General features: G+C 39.1%; 1 protein-coding gene across 1 annotated transcript in view; it reads right to left on the bottom strand.

The window, feature by feature from the left end:
- Window positions 1-1,904: 1,904 nt before the first annotated feature.
- The window catches only part of OTOL1 (otolin 1), a 32,996-nt gene continuing 14,577 nt past the window's right edge, over window positions 1,905-20,323 (bottom strand). Inside the window, exons 2-5 of the mRNA XM_032630948.1 lie at window positions 18,584-18,955; window positions 15,412-15,501; window positions 3,618-3,689; window positions 1,905-2,957 (exon numbers count right to left, since the gene is read on the bottom strand). Of these exons, the coding sequence (XP_032486839.1) occupies window positions 2,059-2,957; window positions 3,618-3,689; window positions 15,412-15,501; window positions 18,584-18,947 (1,425 nt within the window). The 5' untranslated portion in view covers window positions 18,948-18,955 and the 3' untranslated portion in view covers window positions 1,905-2,058. The remainder of the gene's footprint in view (window positions 2,958-3,617; window positions 3,690-15,411; window positions 15,502-18,583; window positions 18,956-20,323) is intronic.

Raw genomic sequence — 20,323 nt, 5'->3', positions numbered from 1 at the left:
TTGTTGTGCCACTTCACCCTTGTAGCAGAGAGTGGCATACAGAACCCAGAAGTCACCTCCCAAAGCCATCCCAAAGGCTAAGAACTTCCTTAGTTGGGATGCCCTGAGGAAAATTCATAACTAACCACCAACCCTGGATCCTAACCCTAAACTCTTAACTTCAGACTTCCTACAAAATGTTTACCACAAACACACATGTAAGACACCGCTGGATATCATATATCCTCCATGTGAATTTTTCCTCTCTTACTGGCCCTCTGCCCAGCTGCCTTTTACATCACATCCTTTGATATGGTTTATCTTCCATCTTCCTAGGTTAGTTGGTCTCAGCCTCCCAAATCCCTATGACCCAAAGATGGAGAAGGCATAAAGAAAGAAATATATCTATAAGACAATACAGAGAGACAAAACTCTAAGTTCCTGGAATCTCTTCACTATCCCGTCCTCAAACTGGAAAAGAAAAGTCTAAGTGCAAATATCGCTGCCTTAATCATTTGTGAATTCTTATTCTCCCTGTGACAAATACAAGCAAAGCCACAATTAAAGCAATATTGCAATCTAAATAGAGAAGAATTGCTGAAGCAAGGGCTAAATGTCAAGAGTAAACTTTATCCCAGCCTGCTGGGTAATCTTTGGATGAGACACTAATGCAACATTTCCAAAATTGGCATCTTACAGAACGCTGTTCCATGGGATGCTGCTTGATGAGTTCTATACTCAAAATAAATGGACAAAGCAAAATTAAACAAATTTCTTTTCTGTAGGAATATGAGGGACTACACTAAACATGCTCTATGAATCTTTAAAAGGGAGATAGAATACAGCATTTCCAACATTTGTTTGACACAGAACCCACTCTTTGCAGTAGCTCATAATAACAACTTCCAGTAATGGTTTTCCTCTGAACACAGTTTGAGAAGCACTATTCTAATATATATATACATATATATGAAGATCAAAAATAAATTATGTTTTTCAGAGCTTGTTTATCTGGCAGAGCAAGGCCAAAATGTTTCCCATCACCCACGCCCTGATTTGACTCACCAAGATTTGCAAATCTGCATAACTATATGCTTCATTAAACCAAATTCAAGAGTCAACAAATTCACTTCTTAGTAAATGAGGCTGTTGAGTTATTATATATTCACAGCTTTAAATATTCACATTGCAAGTGAATTCCCAAATACCCACCTGTTACAGCAATGTTATCACTGAATAACTAGAATTAATTATTTTAGAGATGATGATAATGAAGCCAAAGAATTTATCCAAATTGAATTAACATTACCTTCATGTTCTTCCATGAAGAAAGGGCTGAAACTTTAGATCAATAATGATTTAATTTTACTCTGAAATCTTTGGGGGACATTCAGTTCTTCTAAGCACAATAATTAGATGAACCGCTGGATCTTTGCTATGATGAAGCAATATCTATATCAACTTTCTTTTTACCTTTTACCCAACACACAAGTCCATATAATACAGGTTTTTTATGAGCAAACCCTTACACACTGATTGATCTTAAAAATACTTTAGCTAGTCTTTACTATTCTTTCTGTGTACTCTCCCTGAATTAAACTAACGTGGGAATCGTCCTATTTTGTGGGAAGGCAATCCTCCCAACAGAATTAGAAACTTTTGAGAAATACCTACCCATCATATGTCAGCTGTTAGCCTCACATTCACACTGAAAAGAGTTACACACGTTTTTATGAGACAGAAAATATTTAGTTAGAATATATGTATTTATTACAAATTTCATTCATATTTTTGTATACAAATATTATTTGAAGGGCTTGAGAAATGCCATTAAATGCTAAATGAAAAAGGCTAGCTACAAAATTAATAGACACATGCTCTCAAATACATATAAATATTTTTTAAAGGTGATGTTCTAAAATAGGATTATTGACTCTAGGTGATATAATTTTTTCTTAATTTTTCTGTATTATTTTTATAATCATGAAAAAAAAAAGAAGCTTACTTTTTTCAATAGCACTACCCAATGTTACCTCACTTATTCCACTAAACCCAAACTACAGTGTTGAAGATACAAGTTTATGGTGAAATGCCAGGGTTTTCCTCTGGGTACAAAAGGAACCCAGTAAAAATGCTATCATCCTCAGCACTGACATACACCCCATTCCAATCTTTTGAAACTTCCAGCCAGACTTGGTCCCCTGCTTTTAATTTCAAGATGATGAGGAGAGAGGCCTGGTCTATTTCATGACCATAGAGCGTTTCTCTGGACTTGAACTGCTTCCTATTCCAGGCCACCAGGCTGATCTGAGCAGGTCGGCCCCTCACGGTGACGTGGTAGGAAAAAACATATGCCCCAGGAATACTACAGTTAAATTTCCCAGTGACAGGGCTGTAGTTCCCTTGGTCGTTATAGAGAACCTTGTCAAACTTGATAGGGGCATTTGGAGGGGGGAAAGGCTTGGATAAAGCAGCACTGAAAGCTGACTGTGGGACTCTGGCCATCTCCCCCTTGGAGCCCTTGAGGCCCCGAGAGCCCTTCTTCCCAATAGACCCTCGGACCCCTTTGCTCCCAAGTTCACCCTTTGGCCCTGCAGGTCCCACAAGACCAGGAGGACCCAACTCTCCCTTTTCTCCTTTAACTCCTGGATCACCTTGGGGCCCAGGCAGCCCGTCTGAACCACTTTTCCCTTCCATTCCAATATCTCCTTTGCTACCTTTTTCTCCTTTCATGCCCTCCTCGCCTTTTTCTCCTTTTCCCCCCCTCTCCCCAGAATCTCCACAGTAGCCCTTATCCCCCATCTCCCCCTTGTCTCCCTTGGCCCCAGGCTCTCCATTCAAGCCTGGTGCACCCACAGCCCCTCGGTCTCCTTTATCTCCTTTGGTACCATTGGCACACGTGTCCCCCTTCGAGCCTTTTTGTCCTTTCACTCCTGCCAGGCCAATATTTCCTCTATCCCCCTTAGGACCAAGTCCACCTGAAATGGAAAAATTAAAATAATGGTTAAGGCTCACATATGGTATGACCAGTATGCTATTATCAGAGAGCTCACAAAATGAAACAAAACCTCTTAACTGGAGCTGGAAACCTGCTTCTTGCCTGAGCAATGGCCATGCAGAGCAGACTCTTACACTGAGCCATTCAAATCAAGAGACTCCCTCATAAAGGAAAGAGTTAATGCTACTGAGAAGCAACAGCTTATATTTAGATCTTATATATCTAGTTTGTCTGTTTGTTTGTTTGACTTTTAAGATAATGAATATTAGAACTATAGTTGCCCGTTGTGTTCCATTATACTTTGCATTTTGGCCCAACCGAGCTATTCTCCTAAATCTCCATATTGTCCATCCAAACCCAAAATCTTACAGGCAAAAAATCTGCAACCCAGGAAGATTTAGAGATCTTTTTCCCAAGGACAGCGAGAAAGAGGTGCAGAGTTCAGATACTTTTACCATTTCCAGATTCCTACACCAGTGCTGATAACACTCCATCCAATCAGTACACTAAATTATTAGAAGATTATTACTAATTGATATTTCCATCTTACCTCCCTGATAACTTTAAATACAAACAGGAAGAAAATTAAGGGCCATACTGCACATGTGACTACACACAGTAGATATACTTTATACACTACCTGGTACTCCAGGTTTTCCTGGGTATCCTGGAACTCCATTTGTTCCTCGCTCCCCACGTTCTCCCTTAAATCCTAAAATGATACCAAGATTAACTTTTTTCTAACTATATTAGCTATGATATAACAAACACCCATTTCACAACTGTGTCACATTCTAATGCTTCCTTTACCAAAATGTGTAAAGGTAAAACAATATGGAAAAAGAATTTATTGAGCAACATTAGGAATATTTTATTCCAATTGATGGTGAACCATTTAAAGTATATTTGGAGGTAGTGCCAAATCTCTTCAAACAGATTTCAGCTTTTCCCTCAGCATTCTTGTAGCTCTTCAAATCTCTTACAAAACCTATGACATTCTGCCTTACATTATGTATGTCTGTGTTTGTGCTCTTCTTATTACGAATTCTGAATGACAGTTAAAAGGTTCTCTTTTTTTATATCCCTCACAGTGTGTGAGAGATCGTACCGTGCACCATATAAGCTAAAACACAGAGCACAACACTCTGCAGTCAGCTAAAACTATTCATGATAAAAACCCACACAGGGGGCCTCCCTGGTGGCGCAGTGGTTGAGAGTCCGCCTGCCGATGCAGGGGACACGGGTTCGTGCCCCGGTCCGGGAAGATCCCACATGCCGCGGAGCAGCTGGGCCCGTGAGCCATGGCCGTTGAGCCTGCGTGTCTGGAGCCTGTGCTCCGTGACGGGAGAGGCCGCAGCAGTGGGAGGCCCGTGTACCGCAAAAAAAAAAAAAAAAAAAACCCACACAGGATAAAAAATATTGTCCTTGATATACATAAAGCACCAAGGAAAAGCTAATTTTCATTTTGTTTGGAATTTTTTTCATACACTCTTTGGGCAATTATAAAGCTGTGAAAATTCATGTTTGAAAAAATAAAAATATCGGGGCTTTTAGATATTTGCAATATTACCACAAAATGGACTTTTATACTGGGCCTGGCCAAAGGCCCATCCTGTTACAGTGCAGCCACTCTAGATTTATTTTAATTGTAACTAATAATAGCAAAAATAACAGTAACAATAATAGCTAACTCTCATTGAGCACTTACTTTGCACCAGGTAATGTTCCAAGCTCTTAACATGAATTTTTAAATTTCAAACTTTTAGTTTAATATTAATTTTTATTTGATAATAAAACAGCCTCTCATATAACAGGGAGGCTCACATAACAGAGCACATTTCATCAATTGGAATATTTTTCATTTACAAAAGTTTGTAGCATCTCCCATCAAGAAAGGTAGAGCACATATTTTTGTTACCACTTTCATCACAAAAGAAACTGAGGTATGAAAAAGTTTAGCAATCTGTACAGAGTCAAACATAACTGTATATAATATTGGTTGGCATCAACTTACCAGCCATATTATTTATGATATAACCAACATATTTTGTTTCATTTTTTCCAGGGAAAAAGAAACCCTAAGTCAAATTAAAAGTCATGAGAAGAGGGGGCTTTTCAAGATGGTGGAGGAGTAGGAGGACATGGAGTTCATCTCTCTCCACAAATGCATCAAGAATACATCTACAGGGCTTCCCTGGTGGCGCAGTGGTTGAGGGTCCACCTGCTGATGCACGGGACGTGGGTTCGTGCCCCGGTCCGGGAAGATCCCACATGCCGCAGAGCAGCTGGGCCCATGAGCCATGGCTGCTGAGCCTGCGCGTCCGGAGCCTGTGCTCCACAGCAGGAGAGGCCACAACAGTGAGAGGCCCGCGTACCGTGAAAAAAAAAAAAGAATACATCTACAGATGAAACAATTCTCAGAGAACACGGGCTGAACACTAGTAGAAGACCTTGGACACCAGAAAGGACAATAAAGATGCCTGCATAACCAGGCAAGATGAAAGAAAGGGAGAAAGAAGAGGAGAGGAAATGGGATGGAACCTGCTCCCCAGTTGGGGAGCTGAAGCAGAAGAGAGGTTCCCACATCTGGGGAAGCCCCCTCACCGACAGAGAAATTGGTTGGGACAGAAGGGAAGCACCTGAGGCTGACAGAGGAGGGTGGAACGGCCAGTCTGTGGCAGAGAGCACAAAGTGAGACCTACACAGACAGTCCATGCAACAGCACTGCATGCCCCACACTGGGACGTGTGTCCACCGGTGCGCACGGTGGTGGGAGCTGGAGCGTGGGGACTGGAGTACAAACCCAGAAGGAGTACTATTGTTGGCTGCAAGGAGACAGCCGATGGGGATGGGAGGGAGGAAATATGCAACTAGGAATGCCTGTAGAGGAAACCTGGACTGCCATGGAAGCAAGGCACCACTGCTGAGTGACATGCAGGGGATGGAGCCACCGCTGCAGCCTCTCTCCCCACGCACCAGCCCCTGCCCATCCCCGCAGGTGCTAGGAGAGGGCCCTGACAGGGCTGGCCCTCGCACACCTGCCACTGGGCACTAGAAAATGCTCACACTAGGCCAGATCTCTTGTGCCTGTGGCTGCCACTTCCCTGCACATCTGTCACCACTGGAGCTCCTGCGACCCAGGCAGCCATGCCACCTCCATGCCATGTCCTCATGGGGCAGGCCCAAGTGCTCCAGGGCAGCCTAGGGAGCAGAATCCTGTGGGTGGCCCACATGCAGAAGTGGGGCTAAAATCACAGCTGAACCCCAGGGGCAGGGTGACTAAGGAAGAGGAACAAAAATCTTTCCATCAGTTGCACAAGCTACATATTAAGGCCCTGTGATCAGCTTAGTAGACCCTGCATCTATGGATCTGAATGGACAATGAGTGTTCCCACAAATGAAACTGGTCTAGCTCTGGCAGCTGTGGACTTTGGGGGCAAGCACACACATGAGCTGGGCCAGATCAGAGTCTGACCTGTCCTCACAGTGCCCACAGCAGGTCGAGAGACCAACCTAGAGGCACTGGAGGGCCTACTGGGGAGGTGGAGGTGGGCTGTGGCTCAGAGCAGGGGCTAGCACAATGACAGCTGAGACCCCAGGAAAATATTATTATTACTATTATTATTATTATGTTTTGATTTGTTCTGTTGCTGGCTTTGTTTTTTGTAATTATTATTCTTTATTTTTATTTAGTAGTTTGGGGGGTTTTAGGTTTGTTTGGTTTTTCTCTGTTTTCTTTTCTTCCTTTTTATAATTTTGTTAATTTTTTTGTTTTTATTTTTCATTGTTCTGTTTTTTTCCTTTTCTTTGTTCTATTTTGTTTTTATCTTTTTTTCCCTCTTTCTGTTTTTTCTTTTTATCCTTTTTTTAATTGTTTTTGTGTGTCTGTTTTTGTTTGCTTTATTCTTCAGTTTGCATTCTGTTTAAGTTTTGTTTTTTGTTTTCTGTTTGTGTTAGTTTTGTTTTTAATTGTTTGATTTCATTTTGGGGTTCTGTTTGCCTGGTTGTTCTCTTGGGTTTTGTTTTCTTTGGTTTTGTTTTTGTTTCTTTTTGTGTGTGCATGAGTTTGTTTTCATTTTTGTTTGGTTGGTTTTGCTTTTACCATTTGTCTGGAGTTTTGTTTGTTCTTTGGTTTTATTGCTGTTGTTGCTATTTGTTTCTGTATTTGCTATTTCCCTTGGGTTTTGTTTCTCTTTTTATTTTCCTTTGTTTTCTCCCCCCACCCCTTTTTTTCCCTTTATTGCTGTGATGTGTGGCTTGTGGGGTCTTGGTTCCCCAGCCAGGGGTCAGGCCGGAGCCTCGGGGAAGGGAGCACTGAGTCCAGGATGCTGGAATGCCAGAGAATTCCTGACCCCAAGGAATGTTAATTGATGAGACCTCTCACAGAGGTCTGCATCTTGAATACAAGACATGGCTCTACCTAACTGCCTGCAGGCTTTAGTGCTGGATGCCTCACAGCAAACAACAAGCAAGACAGGAACACAAAACTACCTCCTATCAGCAGACAGGCTGCCTAAAGTTGTGCTAAGCTCACAGACACCCCAAAACACACCACCTGACATGGCCCTGCTCATCAGAGGGACAAGATCCAGCTCCACCCATGAGAACACAGGCACCAGTCCCTCCCACCAGGAAGCCTACACAAGCCACTGGACCAACCTCACCCACCAAGGGCAGACACAAGAAGCAAGAGGAACTATGACACTTCAGTCTGTGGAAAGAAGACCTCAAACACAGTAAGTTAGACAAAATGAGAAGACTGAGAAATACGTTGCAGAAGAAGGAGCAAGGTAAAAACCCACAAGACCAAATAAATGAAGAGGAAATAGGCAGTCTACCTGGAAAAGAATTCAGAGTAATAACAGTAAAGATGATCCAATTCTGTTAAACAGAAATGTTTAACAAGGACCTAGAAGAACTAAAGAACAAACAAACTGTGATGAGCAACACAATAACTGAAATTAAAAATAAACTCAAAGGAATCAATAGCAGAATTACTGAGGAAGAAGAACAGATAAGTGACCTGGAAGATAGGATGGTGGAAATAACTGCCATGGAGCAAAATAAAGAAAAAAGAATGAAAAGAAATGAGGACAGTCTCAGAGACCTCTGGGACAACATTAAAGGCACCAATGTTCAAATTATAGGGATCTCAGAAGAAATAGAGAAAGAGAAAGTGTCTGAGAAAATATTTGAAGAGATTATAGTAAAAAACTTCTCTAACATGGGAAAGGAAATAGTCAATCAAGTCCAGGAAGCACAGACAGTCCCATACAGGATAAATCCAAGGAGAAACAGGCTGAGACACATATCAATCAAACTAACAAAAATTAAACACAAAGAAAAAATACTAAAAGCAGCAAGGGAAAAGCAACAAATAACATACAAGGGAATTCCCATAAGGTTATCAGCTGATTTTTCAGCAGAAACTCTGCAGGCCAGAAGGGAGTGACAGGATATATTTAAAGTGATAAAAAGGGTAAAATCTACAACCAAGATTACTCTACCTGGCAAGGATCTCATTCAGATTTGATGGAGAAATCAAAAGCTCTACAGAAAAGCAAAGCTAACAGAATTCAGCACCACAAAACCAGCTTTACAACAAATGCTAAATGAACTTTTCTAGGCAGGAAGCACAAGAGAAGAAAAAGACCTACAAAAACAAACCCCCCAAAATTAAGAAAATGGTAATAGGAACATACATACTGATAATTACCTTAAATGTAAATGGATTAAATGCTCCAACCAAAAGACACAGATTGGCTGAATGCATACAAAAATAAGACCCATGTATATGCTGTCTACAAGAGACCAACTTCAGACCTAGGGACACATACAGATTGAAAGTAAGAGGATGGAGAAAGATATTCCATGCAAATGGAAATCAAAAGAAAGCTGCAGTAGAAATACTCATATCAGACAAAACAGACTTTAAAATAAAGACTATTATAAGAGACAAAGAAGGACACTACATAATGATCAAGGGATCAATCCAAGAAGATATAACAAGAGTAAATATTTATGCACCCAACATAGGAGCACCTCTATACATAAGGCAAATGCTAACAGCCAAAAAAGAGGAAATTGACAGTAACACAATAATAGTGGGGACTTTAACACTCCACTTATATCAATGGATAGATATCCAGACAGAAAATTAATAAGGTAACACAAGCTTTAAATGACACATTAGACCAGCTAGACTTAGTTGATATTTATAGGACATTCCATCCAAAAGCAGCAGAATACACTTTATTCTCAAGTGTACGTGGAACATTCTCCAGGATAGATCACATCTTGGATCACAAATCAAGCCTCGGTAAATTTAAGAAAATTGAAATCATATCAAGCATCTTTTTTGACCACAAGGCTATGAGATTAGAAATCAATTACAGGGAAAAAAAAACAGTAAAAAACACAAACACTTGGAGGGAAAACAATATGCTACTAAACAACCAAGAGATCACTGAAGAAATCAAAGAGGAAATCATAAAACACCAAGAGGGGGCTCCTGGTGGCACAGTGGTTAAGAATCCATCTGCCAATGCAGGGGACACAGGTTCAAGCCCTGGTCTGGGAAGATCTCACATGCCACAGAGCAACTAAGCCCATGCACCACAACTACTGAGCCTGCACGCTACAGCCCACGAGCCACAACTACTGAGACTGTGTGCCACAACTACTGAAGCCCACGCACCTAGAGCCACAACAAGAGAAGCCACCACAATGAGAAGCCCGTGTACTGCAATGAAGAGTAGCCCCTGCTCGCCACAACTAGAGAAAGCCTGCATGCAGCAGTGAAGACCCAACACAGCCAAAAATAAATAAATAAAAATTTAAAATACCTAGAAACAAATGACAATAAAAACACGATGAACCAAAACCTATGAGAGGCAGCAAAAGCAGTTCTAAGAGGGAAGTTTAAAGTAATACAATCCTACCTCAAGAAACAAGAAAAATCTCAAATAAACAACCTAACCTTACACTTAAAGCAACTAGAGAAAGAAGAAGTTAGTAGAAGGAAATAAATGAAATAGAAACAAAGAAAACAACAGCAAAGATCAATGAAACTAAAAGATGGTTCTTTGAGAAGATAAACCAAATTGATAAAACTTTAGGCAGACTCATCAAGAAAAAAAGGGAGAGGGCTCAAATCAATAAAATTAGAAATTGAAAAGGACGAGTTACAACTGACATTGCAGAAATACAAAGGATCATAAGAGATCCTTTGTAAGCAACTCTATGCCAATAAAATGGACAACTTGGAAGAAACGGACAAATTCTTAGAAAGGCATAACCTTCCAAGACTGAACCAAGAAGAAATAGAAAACATAAACAGACCAATCACAAGTAATGAAATTGAAACTGTGATTAAAAATCTTCCAACAAACAAAAGTCCAAGACCAGATGACTTCACAGGCGAATTCTATCAAATTTTAGAGAAGAGCTAACACCTATCCTTCTCAAACTCTTCCCAAAAATTGCAGAGGGAGGAACACTCCCAAACTCATTCTATGAGGCCACCACCACCATGATATCAAAACCAGACAAAGATATCACACAAAAAAAGAAAATTACAGGCCAATATCACTGATGAACATAAACGCAAAAATCCTCAACAAAATACTAGCAAACCGAATCCAACAACACATTAAAAGGACCACACACCATGATCAAGTAGGATTTATCCCAGGGATGCAAGGATTCTTAAATACATGCAAATCAATCAATGTGATATACCATATTAACAAATTGAAGGACAAAAACCATATGACCATCTCAAGAGATGTATAAAGAGCTTTTGACAAAATTCAACACCCATTTAAGATAAAAAAAAAACTCTCCAGAATGTAGGCATAGAGGGAACTTACCTCAACACAATAAAGGCCATATATGAAAAACTCACATCGAGCATTATTCTCAATGGTGAAAAACTGAAAGCATTTCCTCTAAGATCAGGAACAAGACAAGGGTGCCCACTCTCGCCACTATTATACAACATAGTTTTGGAAGTCCTAGCCACAGCAATCAGAGAAGAAAAAGAAATAAAAGGAATACAAACTGGAAAAGAATATGTAAAACTGTAACTGTTTGCAGATTACATGATAATATACATAGAGAATCCTAAAGATGTCACTAGAAAACTACTAGAGCTAATCAATGAATTTAATAAAGTTGCACGATACAAAATTAATACACAGAAATCTCTTGCATTCCTATACACTAACAATGAAAGATCAGAAAGAGAAATTAAGGAAACGATTTCATTCACCATTGCAAAAAAATGAATAAAATATCTAGGAATAAACCTACCTAAGGAGGCAAAAGACCTGTACTCAGAAAACTATAAGATACTGATGAAAGAAATAAAAAAAGACACAAACAGATGGAGAGATATACCATGTTCTTGAATTGGAAGAACCAATATTGTGAAAATGACTATAATACCCAAAGCAATCTACAGATTCAATGCCAATCCCTATCAAATTACCAATGGCGTTTTTCACAGAACTAGAACAAAAATTTTTTACAATTTGTATGGAAACACAAAAGACCCCAAAGCCAAAGCTATCTTGAGAAAGAAAAAAGGAGTTGGAGGAATAAGGCTCCCTGACTTCAGACTATACTACAAAGCTACAGTAATCAAGACAGTATGGTACTGGCACAAAAACAGAAAGATAGCTCAATGGAACAGGATAGAAAGCCCAGAGATAAACCCATGCACCTACAGTCACCTTATTTTTGATAAAGGAGGCAAGAATATACAGTGGAGAAAAGACAGTCTCTTCAATAAGTGGTGCTGGGAAAACTGGACAGCTACATGTAAAAGAATGAAATTAGAACACTCCCTAACACCATACACAAAAATAAACTCAAAATGGATCAAAGATCTAAATGTAAGGCCAGACACTATAAAACTCTTAGATGAAAACATAGGCAGAACATTCAATGACATAAATCACAGAAAGATCCTTTTTGACCCACCTCTTAGAGAAATGGAGATAAAAACAAAAATAAACAAATGGGAAGGACCTAATGAAACTTCAAAGCTTTTGTACAGCAAAGGAAACCATAAACAAGACGAAAAGACAACCCTCAGAATGGGAGAAAATATTTGCAAATGAAGCAACTGACAAAGGATTAACCTCCAAAATATACAAGCAACCCATGCAGCTCAATATGAAAAAAAAAAACAACCCAATCCAAAAACGGGCAGAAGACCTAAACAGACATTTCTCCAAAGAAGACATACAGATTGCCAACAAACATATGAAAGGATGCTCAACATCAGTAATTATTAGAGAAATGCAAATCAAAACTACAAAAAGGTATCACCTCACACCAGTCAGAATGGCCATCATCAAAAAATCTACAAACAATAAATGCTGGAGAAGATGTGGAGAAAAGGGAACCCTCTTGCACTGTTGATGGGAATGTAAATTGATAAAACCACTATGGAGAACAGTATGGAGGTTCCTTAAGAAACTAAAAATAGAACTGCCATATGACCCAGCAATCCCACTACTGGGCATACACCGAGAGAAACCATAATGCAAAAAGACACATGACATGCACCCCAATGTTCACTGAAGCACTATTTACAATAGGCAGGACATAAAAGCAACCTAAATGTCCATCAACAGAGGAATGGATAAAAAAGATGTGGTACATATATATAATGGAATATTACTCAGCCATAAAAAGGAATGAAACTGGGTCATTTGTAGAGACGTGGATGGACCTAGAGACTGTCATACAGAGTGAAGTAAGGCAGAAAGAGAAAAACAAATATCGTATATTATCCCATATATGTGGATTCTTAAAAAATGGTATAGATTATCCTATTTGCAAAGCAGAAATAGAGACACAGACGTAGAGAATAAACGTATGGATACCAAAGGGGAAAAGGGTGTGGGTAGGATGAATTGTGAGATAGGGATTGACATATATACACTATTGATACTATATATAAAATAGATAACTAATGAGAATGTACTGTAAAGCACAGGGAACTCTACTCAGTGCTCTGTGGTGACCTAAATGGGAAGGAAATCCAAAACTGAGGGCATATATGTATATGTATAGCTGATTCACTTTACGGCAACTATATCCCAATAAAAATTTTTCAAAGAAGAAACCAAAATAATTTTTTTAGTTTCTTAATCTCTTTTATTTTATTTTTAATTGAAGTATAGTTGATTTACAATGTTGTGTAAGAAACCAGAATATTATCAGAGTCCCAGAAGACTCTAATGTGCCCCCTTTTTGTCACAGCCTAACCTTTGAGAGTAACTACAGTTGACTTTTAGCATCATAGACTTTGGGGGGTTTGTACTAACCATTATATAATTGAAGTTGTAGAGTATATAATCTTTTGTGTCTGAATTCTTTCACTCAACATTATATTTGTAAAATTGATTTATACTGTTGCATATAGTTGTTTGTTGGTTCTCATTACCATTGTATAAATATGCCAGTATTTAATAATCTACTATAAAGAATTTATTAATTTTACAATAAAAGCACAATGGCTGTAAATAAATAAATAAATACATAAATAAAAGTCATGAAAAGCAATTCAGCCAAATTTCATAAGACTAGCTAGAGAAATCCCACCATAAGCTGCTCAATTGAGTTTTCTAAGTAGCTTGCTCCTCTTTATCATTCCATTTAAAACTTAAAATTTGGAAATTAGGGCTTCCCTGGTGGCGCAGTGGTTAAGAGTCCACCTGCCGATGCAGGAGACACGGGTTCGTGCCCTGGTCCGGGAAGATCCCACATGCCGCAGAGCGGCTGGGCCCGTGAGCCATGGCCGCTGAGCCTGCGCGTCCGGAGCCTGTGCTCCGCAACGGAAGAGGCCACAACAGTGAGAGGCCCGCGTACCGCAAAAAAAAAAAAAAAAAAAATTGGAAATTAACCCATAGGCCATCGGGAGAACATCTGTATACCTTTGAAGAGAACATAACTATGAATGGAAGTGAAGGAATAATTCTATTCCCAGTCCTTGTCAATATTCATATCCTGACCTTCACTGCACAGTTATTCTGATTCTCGAGTTCATTTAAAGAGTTTAACTGCTTATAATGAATTTACTCAATCAGATAATGATTGAGTAAAAACTACAGTCATTCTACTCATTTATTTTTTTAACTTTAAGTCTTAAACAAGAGTCCAAGTTAAGTTGAAGTAAAAGGAAAACACAGTTGTCACTTTATAGAGACTGGTTAAATGATTTTATACTTTTGATCCTTCATCAAGGCATATTCTTAAGAACCCCATTTTATAATACTTCCCTGGTTTTTTCTTCTACTTCCAGAAGTCTAACTTTCAAAATGTATGAAACACTGGGGAGGTTCATCAGTCATCTTTATTTCACAGGGCTTTCTGCTAACATAATTCAGCCACAAAAGGATTAAATGCTTCCAAGAATGAAAATCCCATAACTGACAAGTGTGTAGTGGCTCTCTCTTACCTTAGCATCTTTTTTGAGTAATTACTTCACTGAATGTTCTACCAGAAATGAGTTAGGCGGTTCCTGAGCCATGCAGAGGGTGATGTATAGATGATATTATGTCTTTTGACACGTGACACTAAGGCTAAAACATTTAACTTGACGGATATATAGTATTTCTACAGGCTGGTGGTATTCCCTGAGGAATTTCTAAATGTCCCAGTGAATCTATAACCTTCCCTAAATACCTTGAAGCACTTATAGAACCAGGGATTTCCCAGAGCAGAGCACCCTCTTTGCTGATACATCTATGGAATTACAGAATTTCTGAGCTGGAAAAGATCTAGGAAAGGCCCCATAATGACAAATCTTCCTTAAACAGAGTATAAATAAATATCTAGTCTAGTCCTCTCAATTTCCAGATGAGGTAAAGTGACGGGTCCAGGGTCACTGCAAATAGCTTGACTTCTTCCATTTTAATTCAGTTCTCTTCCCACCGTTGACACTGCCCCTGATTTGAGAGTAAGCCAAAGGATATGTCATACTCTCCTTAGTAGGTAGTCTATCCATCTATATGGAATATTCTAGAGGATTGCCTGCTCTGATTAGTTTTGTGTAGTATGAGATTAATTTGCATCATAAAGAAGAACTCAAACAGGAGTATATAGGAAAGGACCCTTTCCCAGAGTCTATGCCCTGTGGCTCCCAGTCACTGAGTCAGCCAGGTGGACTATAAGAAACAGAAAAGGTATGTGTGTGGGGGCGAGTATATTACCAGGCAAGTTTTAAATTTCTCAGTCGGCTATTTATAAAGTTAACATTTTTATATCAAATATAACTCACAATATGCTTTACCAAGTTTTTACATTTTAAAAAATAGATCTACCTGTAAGAATCTGGTATTTACTTAACAAGCTGCTCTTCTTAAAAATGATGCAGAACATCTCTTGAGTTCTGACATGAAATGGATATAATTACCTACCCTTCTCTCCTTTCTGGCCTTTTGGACCTTGGGGTCCAGTGACTCCTGGTGGCCCTAGGATCCCCATATCACCAGCTTCTCCCTTAAAACCTGGAAATGAGATTGAAAAACCATCAGGGTAGAAAAATTCTCTTTTGAAATTCATTACTTCCCAAAAAATCAGTCATTTTATTGAGGCCAATGACTGTCAGTGTCCTAATGATAAAATCTGGGTGAGAATAAACTATTACAGAGTTCTAAGGACAATATTTTTGTCTGATTTACAATTTTTCACTACCTGAATAGATAAATTGAGCCCATTAGTACTTGTCACTGAATTCATGGCAGTGATCAAATGATTCAGAGAAGCAGTACTATATCAAACAACAAGAAAAGATGATTATCTGACTCTTAACCTCATGTGGACCACACTTTCAAATTGGAAGTAAAACCACAATACCTAGCACTTTTGGTTTTCCCATTCCTTCACTTATATACTCATTCAGGAAAAATTGCTGAGCCCCCCTACACACCAAGCATCCTGATAGGTGTCAGGAATCAGCCATCAACATTCCAGCAGTCCCTTCCCTCATGGAGCTGAGAGTCCATGAAAGATAAACATGAACAAATAACCACACAAATAAATAGAAACGGCCACACTGTTGTTAGTTATGTAAAGAAAAGAGAAAGTTCCTATTGTAGATGGTGGTTTAAAAAAACACTGATTTATGGGATCAGAGGATACCTCCTGGAAAAAAATGTCATTAAGCTAAGACCCAATGAACAAATTAGAAATTTCTGAGACAAAGAAAAAAAAAAAAACATGGATGAGTATTTCAGGAAACACAAGAGTAGAAAAGACCATGGTGTTTTTAAGAAACTGAAAGAAGAGCACCATGGGCGGAGCTAGCGATCAGGGTAAAAGAGGCTGAGGGGCAGGCGAGACCTCACTGGTGTCCTCACTCATCCCAGCAGCCCAGGTCCCTTCCACTTACCTGGGCCACACAGACACCCAAGCCTAGGACAGTTATCGTTCCTGCAACCCCAGTCCTGTTCAAGCTTGATTGGAATAATTTATGGCCAGGTTCTTTGAAAGTTAACCATATAAATAAGTACACTCAATTAAATTGTAATCTTTCATCTTAATTATTATAATTAAGTTGATGGGATGGAGAAAATTATTTTCAATCTGTTGAATTTCCTCTTTGAAAGAACGCTGTATTTGTTTAGATGAAAAGCTTTAATAAATTGCATGCAATGGAGGTTAAGGCTGAAGGCAAGCTTAAGAAGCCAAAGTGGTGGTTAAGCTCTTCTGTCTAAAAAAGAAGGAAGAGCAGAGAGGAAAGGAATGGAGAACAAAGAGCAGGGGAGGCAGAAGCAAGCAAAATGATCAATTACAGTTCACTGTGCAGTGACCCCCCTTCCTCACGACCCCCAAATGCCCAATGTGGTTATGAGGGAAACGCACAGGGAGCACACAGCAACTGCCTGCAAGGGCACAAGGGGCAGGCAGGCTGCCCCTTCCATCTAGGCAAGGTGTACATCTTGGTTAGTTTAGTGTAGATATCGGAAGCCTGGACCTAATGGAAGAGCTGGGGCTGGAGGGTGCACAAACCGAGTTTGACACCAGGTTCTATACTCTCAGGTGCTATAACCTCTAGAATTACCTGAAACTCTCTGAAACGCAATTAAATTATGCACTGAAATGTAATAATATTTTAATCATTTTCTACAAAGATGAGAAACAACATAAAGTGCTTAACATTTCTTGGCACATAGTAGGTAGCTATTATATAACTGAATTAATGAGAGAAGCTGGAGATAAAATTTCAAATGGAATTTTACCTTTACGAGCTATTAGATAGAGCTGAGCTGTATACTTCAAAACACTTTCATTCAGAAACTCTGTAACATTAGGCTCATAACTTTTAAAGTCTACATTTATTATTCACATTACAGTAGATAACACAAATGTGATGTATGTACTATGTGTGTTAATTAATGTATGTAATAAGCTGAGCTCTAAGAACAGCACAGCTAAATCCACCACTGGGTAAGACAAAAGCCCTGATGCTATGACTTATAAGACAGTTTAGCAACCAGCTGTGTTTACATGACCCCCTCCCGCTCCCCGCTAGCAGCTTGCCAGACATGATACTAAGAGAAACCCTGGTAAATATAATTTTCTCAGTCTCATTAGATCTCCGGTAATGTTTTGGCAAGCCTGAAATCTTGGTTCCCCAGACCCCTGCCCAGCTTCTTTCCCATTCAATACCACCTCCACATAAACACTGATCACATTTCCCAAAAGCTTCCTGAAATGGGATGAAATGAATGAAAAGCTTAATGAGGATGCAGAATTCCTGATTTTATAACTTGAAATTCTTCAGGCAAGACACAACAAATATTTATATGTAATTTTTTCAGGGAATAGTGGATTTGAAATTGACATTCTGATCTCACTTTTTCCTTGAATTCTCTGCTGTAGGACATGTGAAAGCTGAACTGTATTACAATAAAAGTGAGAGTATATTCATACTGTATACATGAAAGACATCTGAAATTTTGAAATATTTAACCATGACGTTCAATGGAGAAAATTGCTGGGCAAGGGGACTGTGTTGCCTCAGAATTTCAATGAGAAGTGAACTGAATCCTGCCTTTATTCTCCACCTCACAGGCATTCCATTTCTAATCCTAACTACAAGTAGCACTCCAAAACCCCATCAGTCAGTAAGCAATCTTACCAGACCACAGAATTTTCACTTACCCTACTTACATCAGCCATTAATGAAAAGATTGTGTAACTGGAAGGACTACACACCAGTGCTAGGGTTGGTAGGCCAGTCTCTGCTCTAACCAGCACCATCCAGTAGAACTTCCTGCAATTATGGAAATGCTCTATATCTGTGCTGCCCATTGGCCACACGTGGCTACTGAGCATTTAAAATGGGACCCGTGTGACTGAGAAATTGAATTTTTAATCTCATTTAATATTAATAGCCATACATGGGACTCTGGCTACCCCACTGGGCAACAGAACCCATTGCATTTGTCACAGTGTTACACCTAGGCTTGTCCCATTCGCATGACAATGTAGAAACCCTTGAGGCAATTCCACCACCAATCCACCACCTCTCAACTCTAAGGATGTACAAGTGAGAAATATAGGGCCTCGTATATTTTCAAATACCTGGATTTCCAGTCTCTCCAGGTTCTCCTTTTTGCCCTGGTCCAGATGAACAACAATCACAGCAATTCAAGAAGAAATCAGCCGTGTCAAGAGTGAGGTTTTCAGAGGGGAAGAGGGTGGCAGCACCAAAGACAGAATTGAAAGCTGAGGGGTCAGGGGTTGGTTCTGCCATTTCAGCTGCTTCTGTGAAGGGAGTTTCTTCTTCTTCTGGAGGTTGGCCACTGGATGGCTTTGGACCCTTTGGCATCTCTTTTCCCTCAGACTTCTTCGTGAATTTGGTATATGGTGTGGTCTTTACTATTGTGTCCACACCAGCAACAGCCAAGATAATTAAAATGGCACAAAACCAAGAAAATATCCACATATTTGAGGCTGGAAGAAAGATATAATGGGAATATATACATATATTACAAACAAAAAGACAAAGTGATATAGATATATTCTTATATGAGAGGAATATATATACATATATGAACCATAAGAATGAACAGTATGCATAATACTAAATGATTTTTATACATTTCATATGTAAATGTATGCTTGATTCACAATGGAATATTTTATTTACTTAAAGTATTTATTGTAAGGAACATTTTGCTTCAATACTCCTTTCTGGTTGTTTTCCCAGTGTTACATGTACTAAAATATTGTTCTCAATCGTTAAAATTATCTTGCCAAAAAGCAAACATGATCTATAATAAATGCAACATGACTTAATAGCTCATATACCCTGTGGAAAACAAATATGAATAAAATCATGACTGACTTCACCCAGATTTATAGGAATCAAATACATCTGTATTAGAGGGAGATGAAAAATATTGAGCTGAATTGTTTATTTCAGCAAACTCAATTATTTCAAGAAAAAATACTGGTAAAAGAGTCCTTAAATCTACTCAGGATAATGGTCTTGTTATGAGAACAATCTTTTAGAATCTGTTGTAATAAATAGAGAGAGAGAGAATAAAAAATCATAAATTTAAATATGTGTTATGTCTTCAGATTCTTCACATGCCATTTAACTCTCCAATTCTTTGCTTTATAATTTAAGGGTTTTTCTGCAAACTCACATTTATCTTTGGATTATTTTAATGGGCCAAATAGTGGTTATTCTTATTAAGGCTTTTATCACTGTTCAAGGGGATATAAGGTTCCTGATGAAATGAAATTTTGAGAGTTCATAATATTCCATTCCCCAGAAACTCCCAGTGGTCCAGTGGCTGCTAACAGATAGCCAGGGTTAGAAATGCATGATTTCTGATTGGAAAAGGAAGGAGTGTTTAAGATAAACAGTAAGAGAGAAAAGAGAATGGAAATAAGGATAGTAACAACACCTACTATTTATAGAATCCCTACAAAGAGTAGGTGCCTTATATTCATCAATCCAATCTGTTCTCAAAACAGCTCTGCCAGGTAGACAACACTCACACTCACCTTCACAGATGAGGAAAGAGGCAGCAGGTGGTTACATACCTTGTTCAAGATCACACAACCCACAAGTTATTAAGTCAGAACTTAAATCCACGTCTGAATAATATCAAAGTCTCAACCATAGGACCTTCAAGATGGCAGGGAAGTAAGATGTGGAGATCAACTTCCTCCCCACAAATACATCAAAAATACATCTACATGTGGAACAACTCCTACAGAACACCTACTGAATGCTGGCAGAAGCCCTCAGACTTCCCAAAAGGCAAGAAAATCCCCATGAATCTGGCCGTGGGGCTGACAGGGTCTTGG

Source organism: Phocoena sinus, chromosome 4 (assembly GCF_008692025.1).
Source record: "Phocoena sinus isolate mPhoSin1 chromosome 4, mPhoSin1.pri, whole genome shotgun sequence".
NCBI lineage: Eukaryota > Metazoa > Chordata > Mammalia > Artiodactyla > Phocoenidae > Phocoena > Phocoena sinus.
This window is presented reverse-complemented; position numbering and strand designations above follow the sequence as displayed.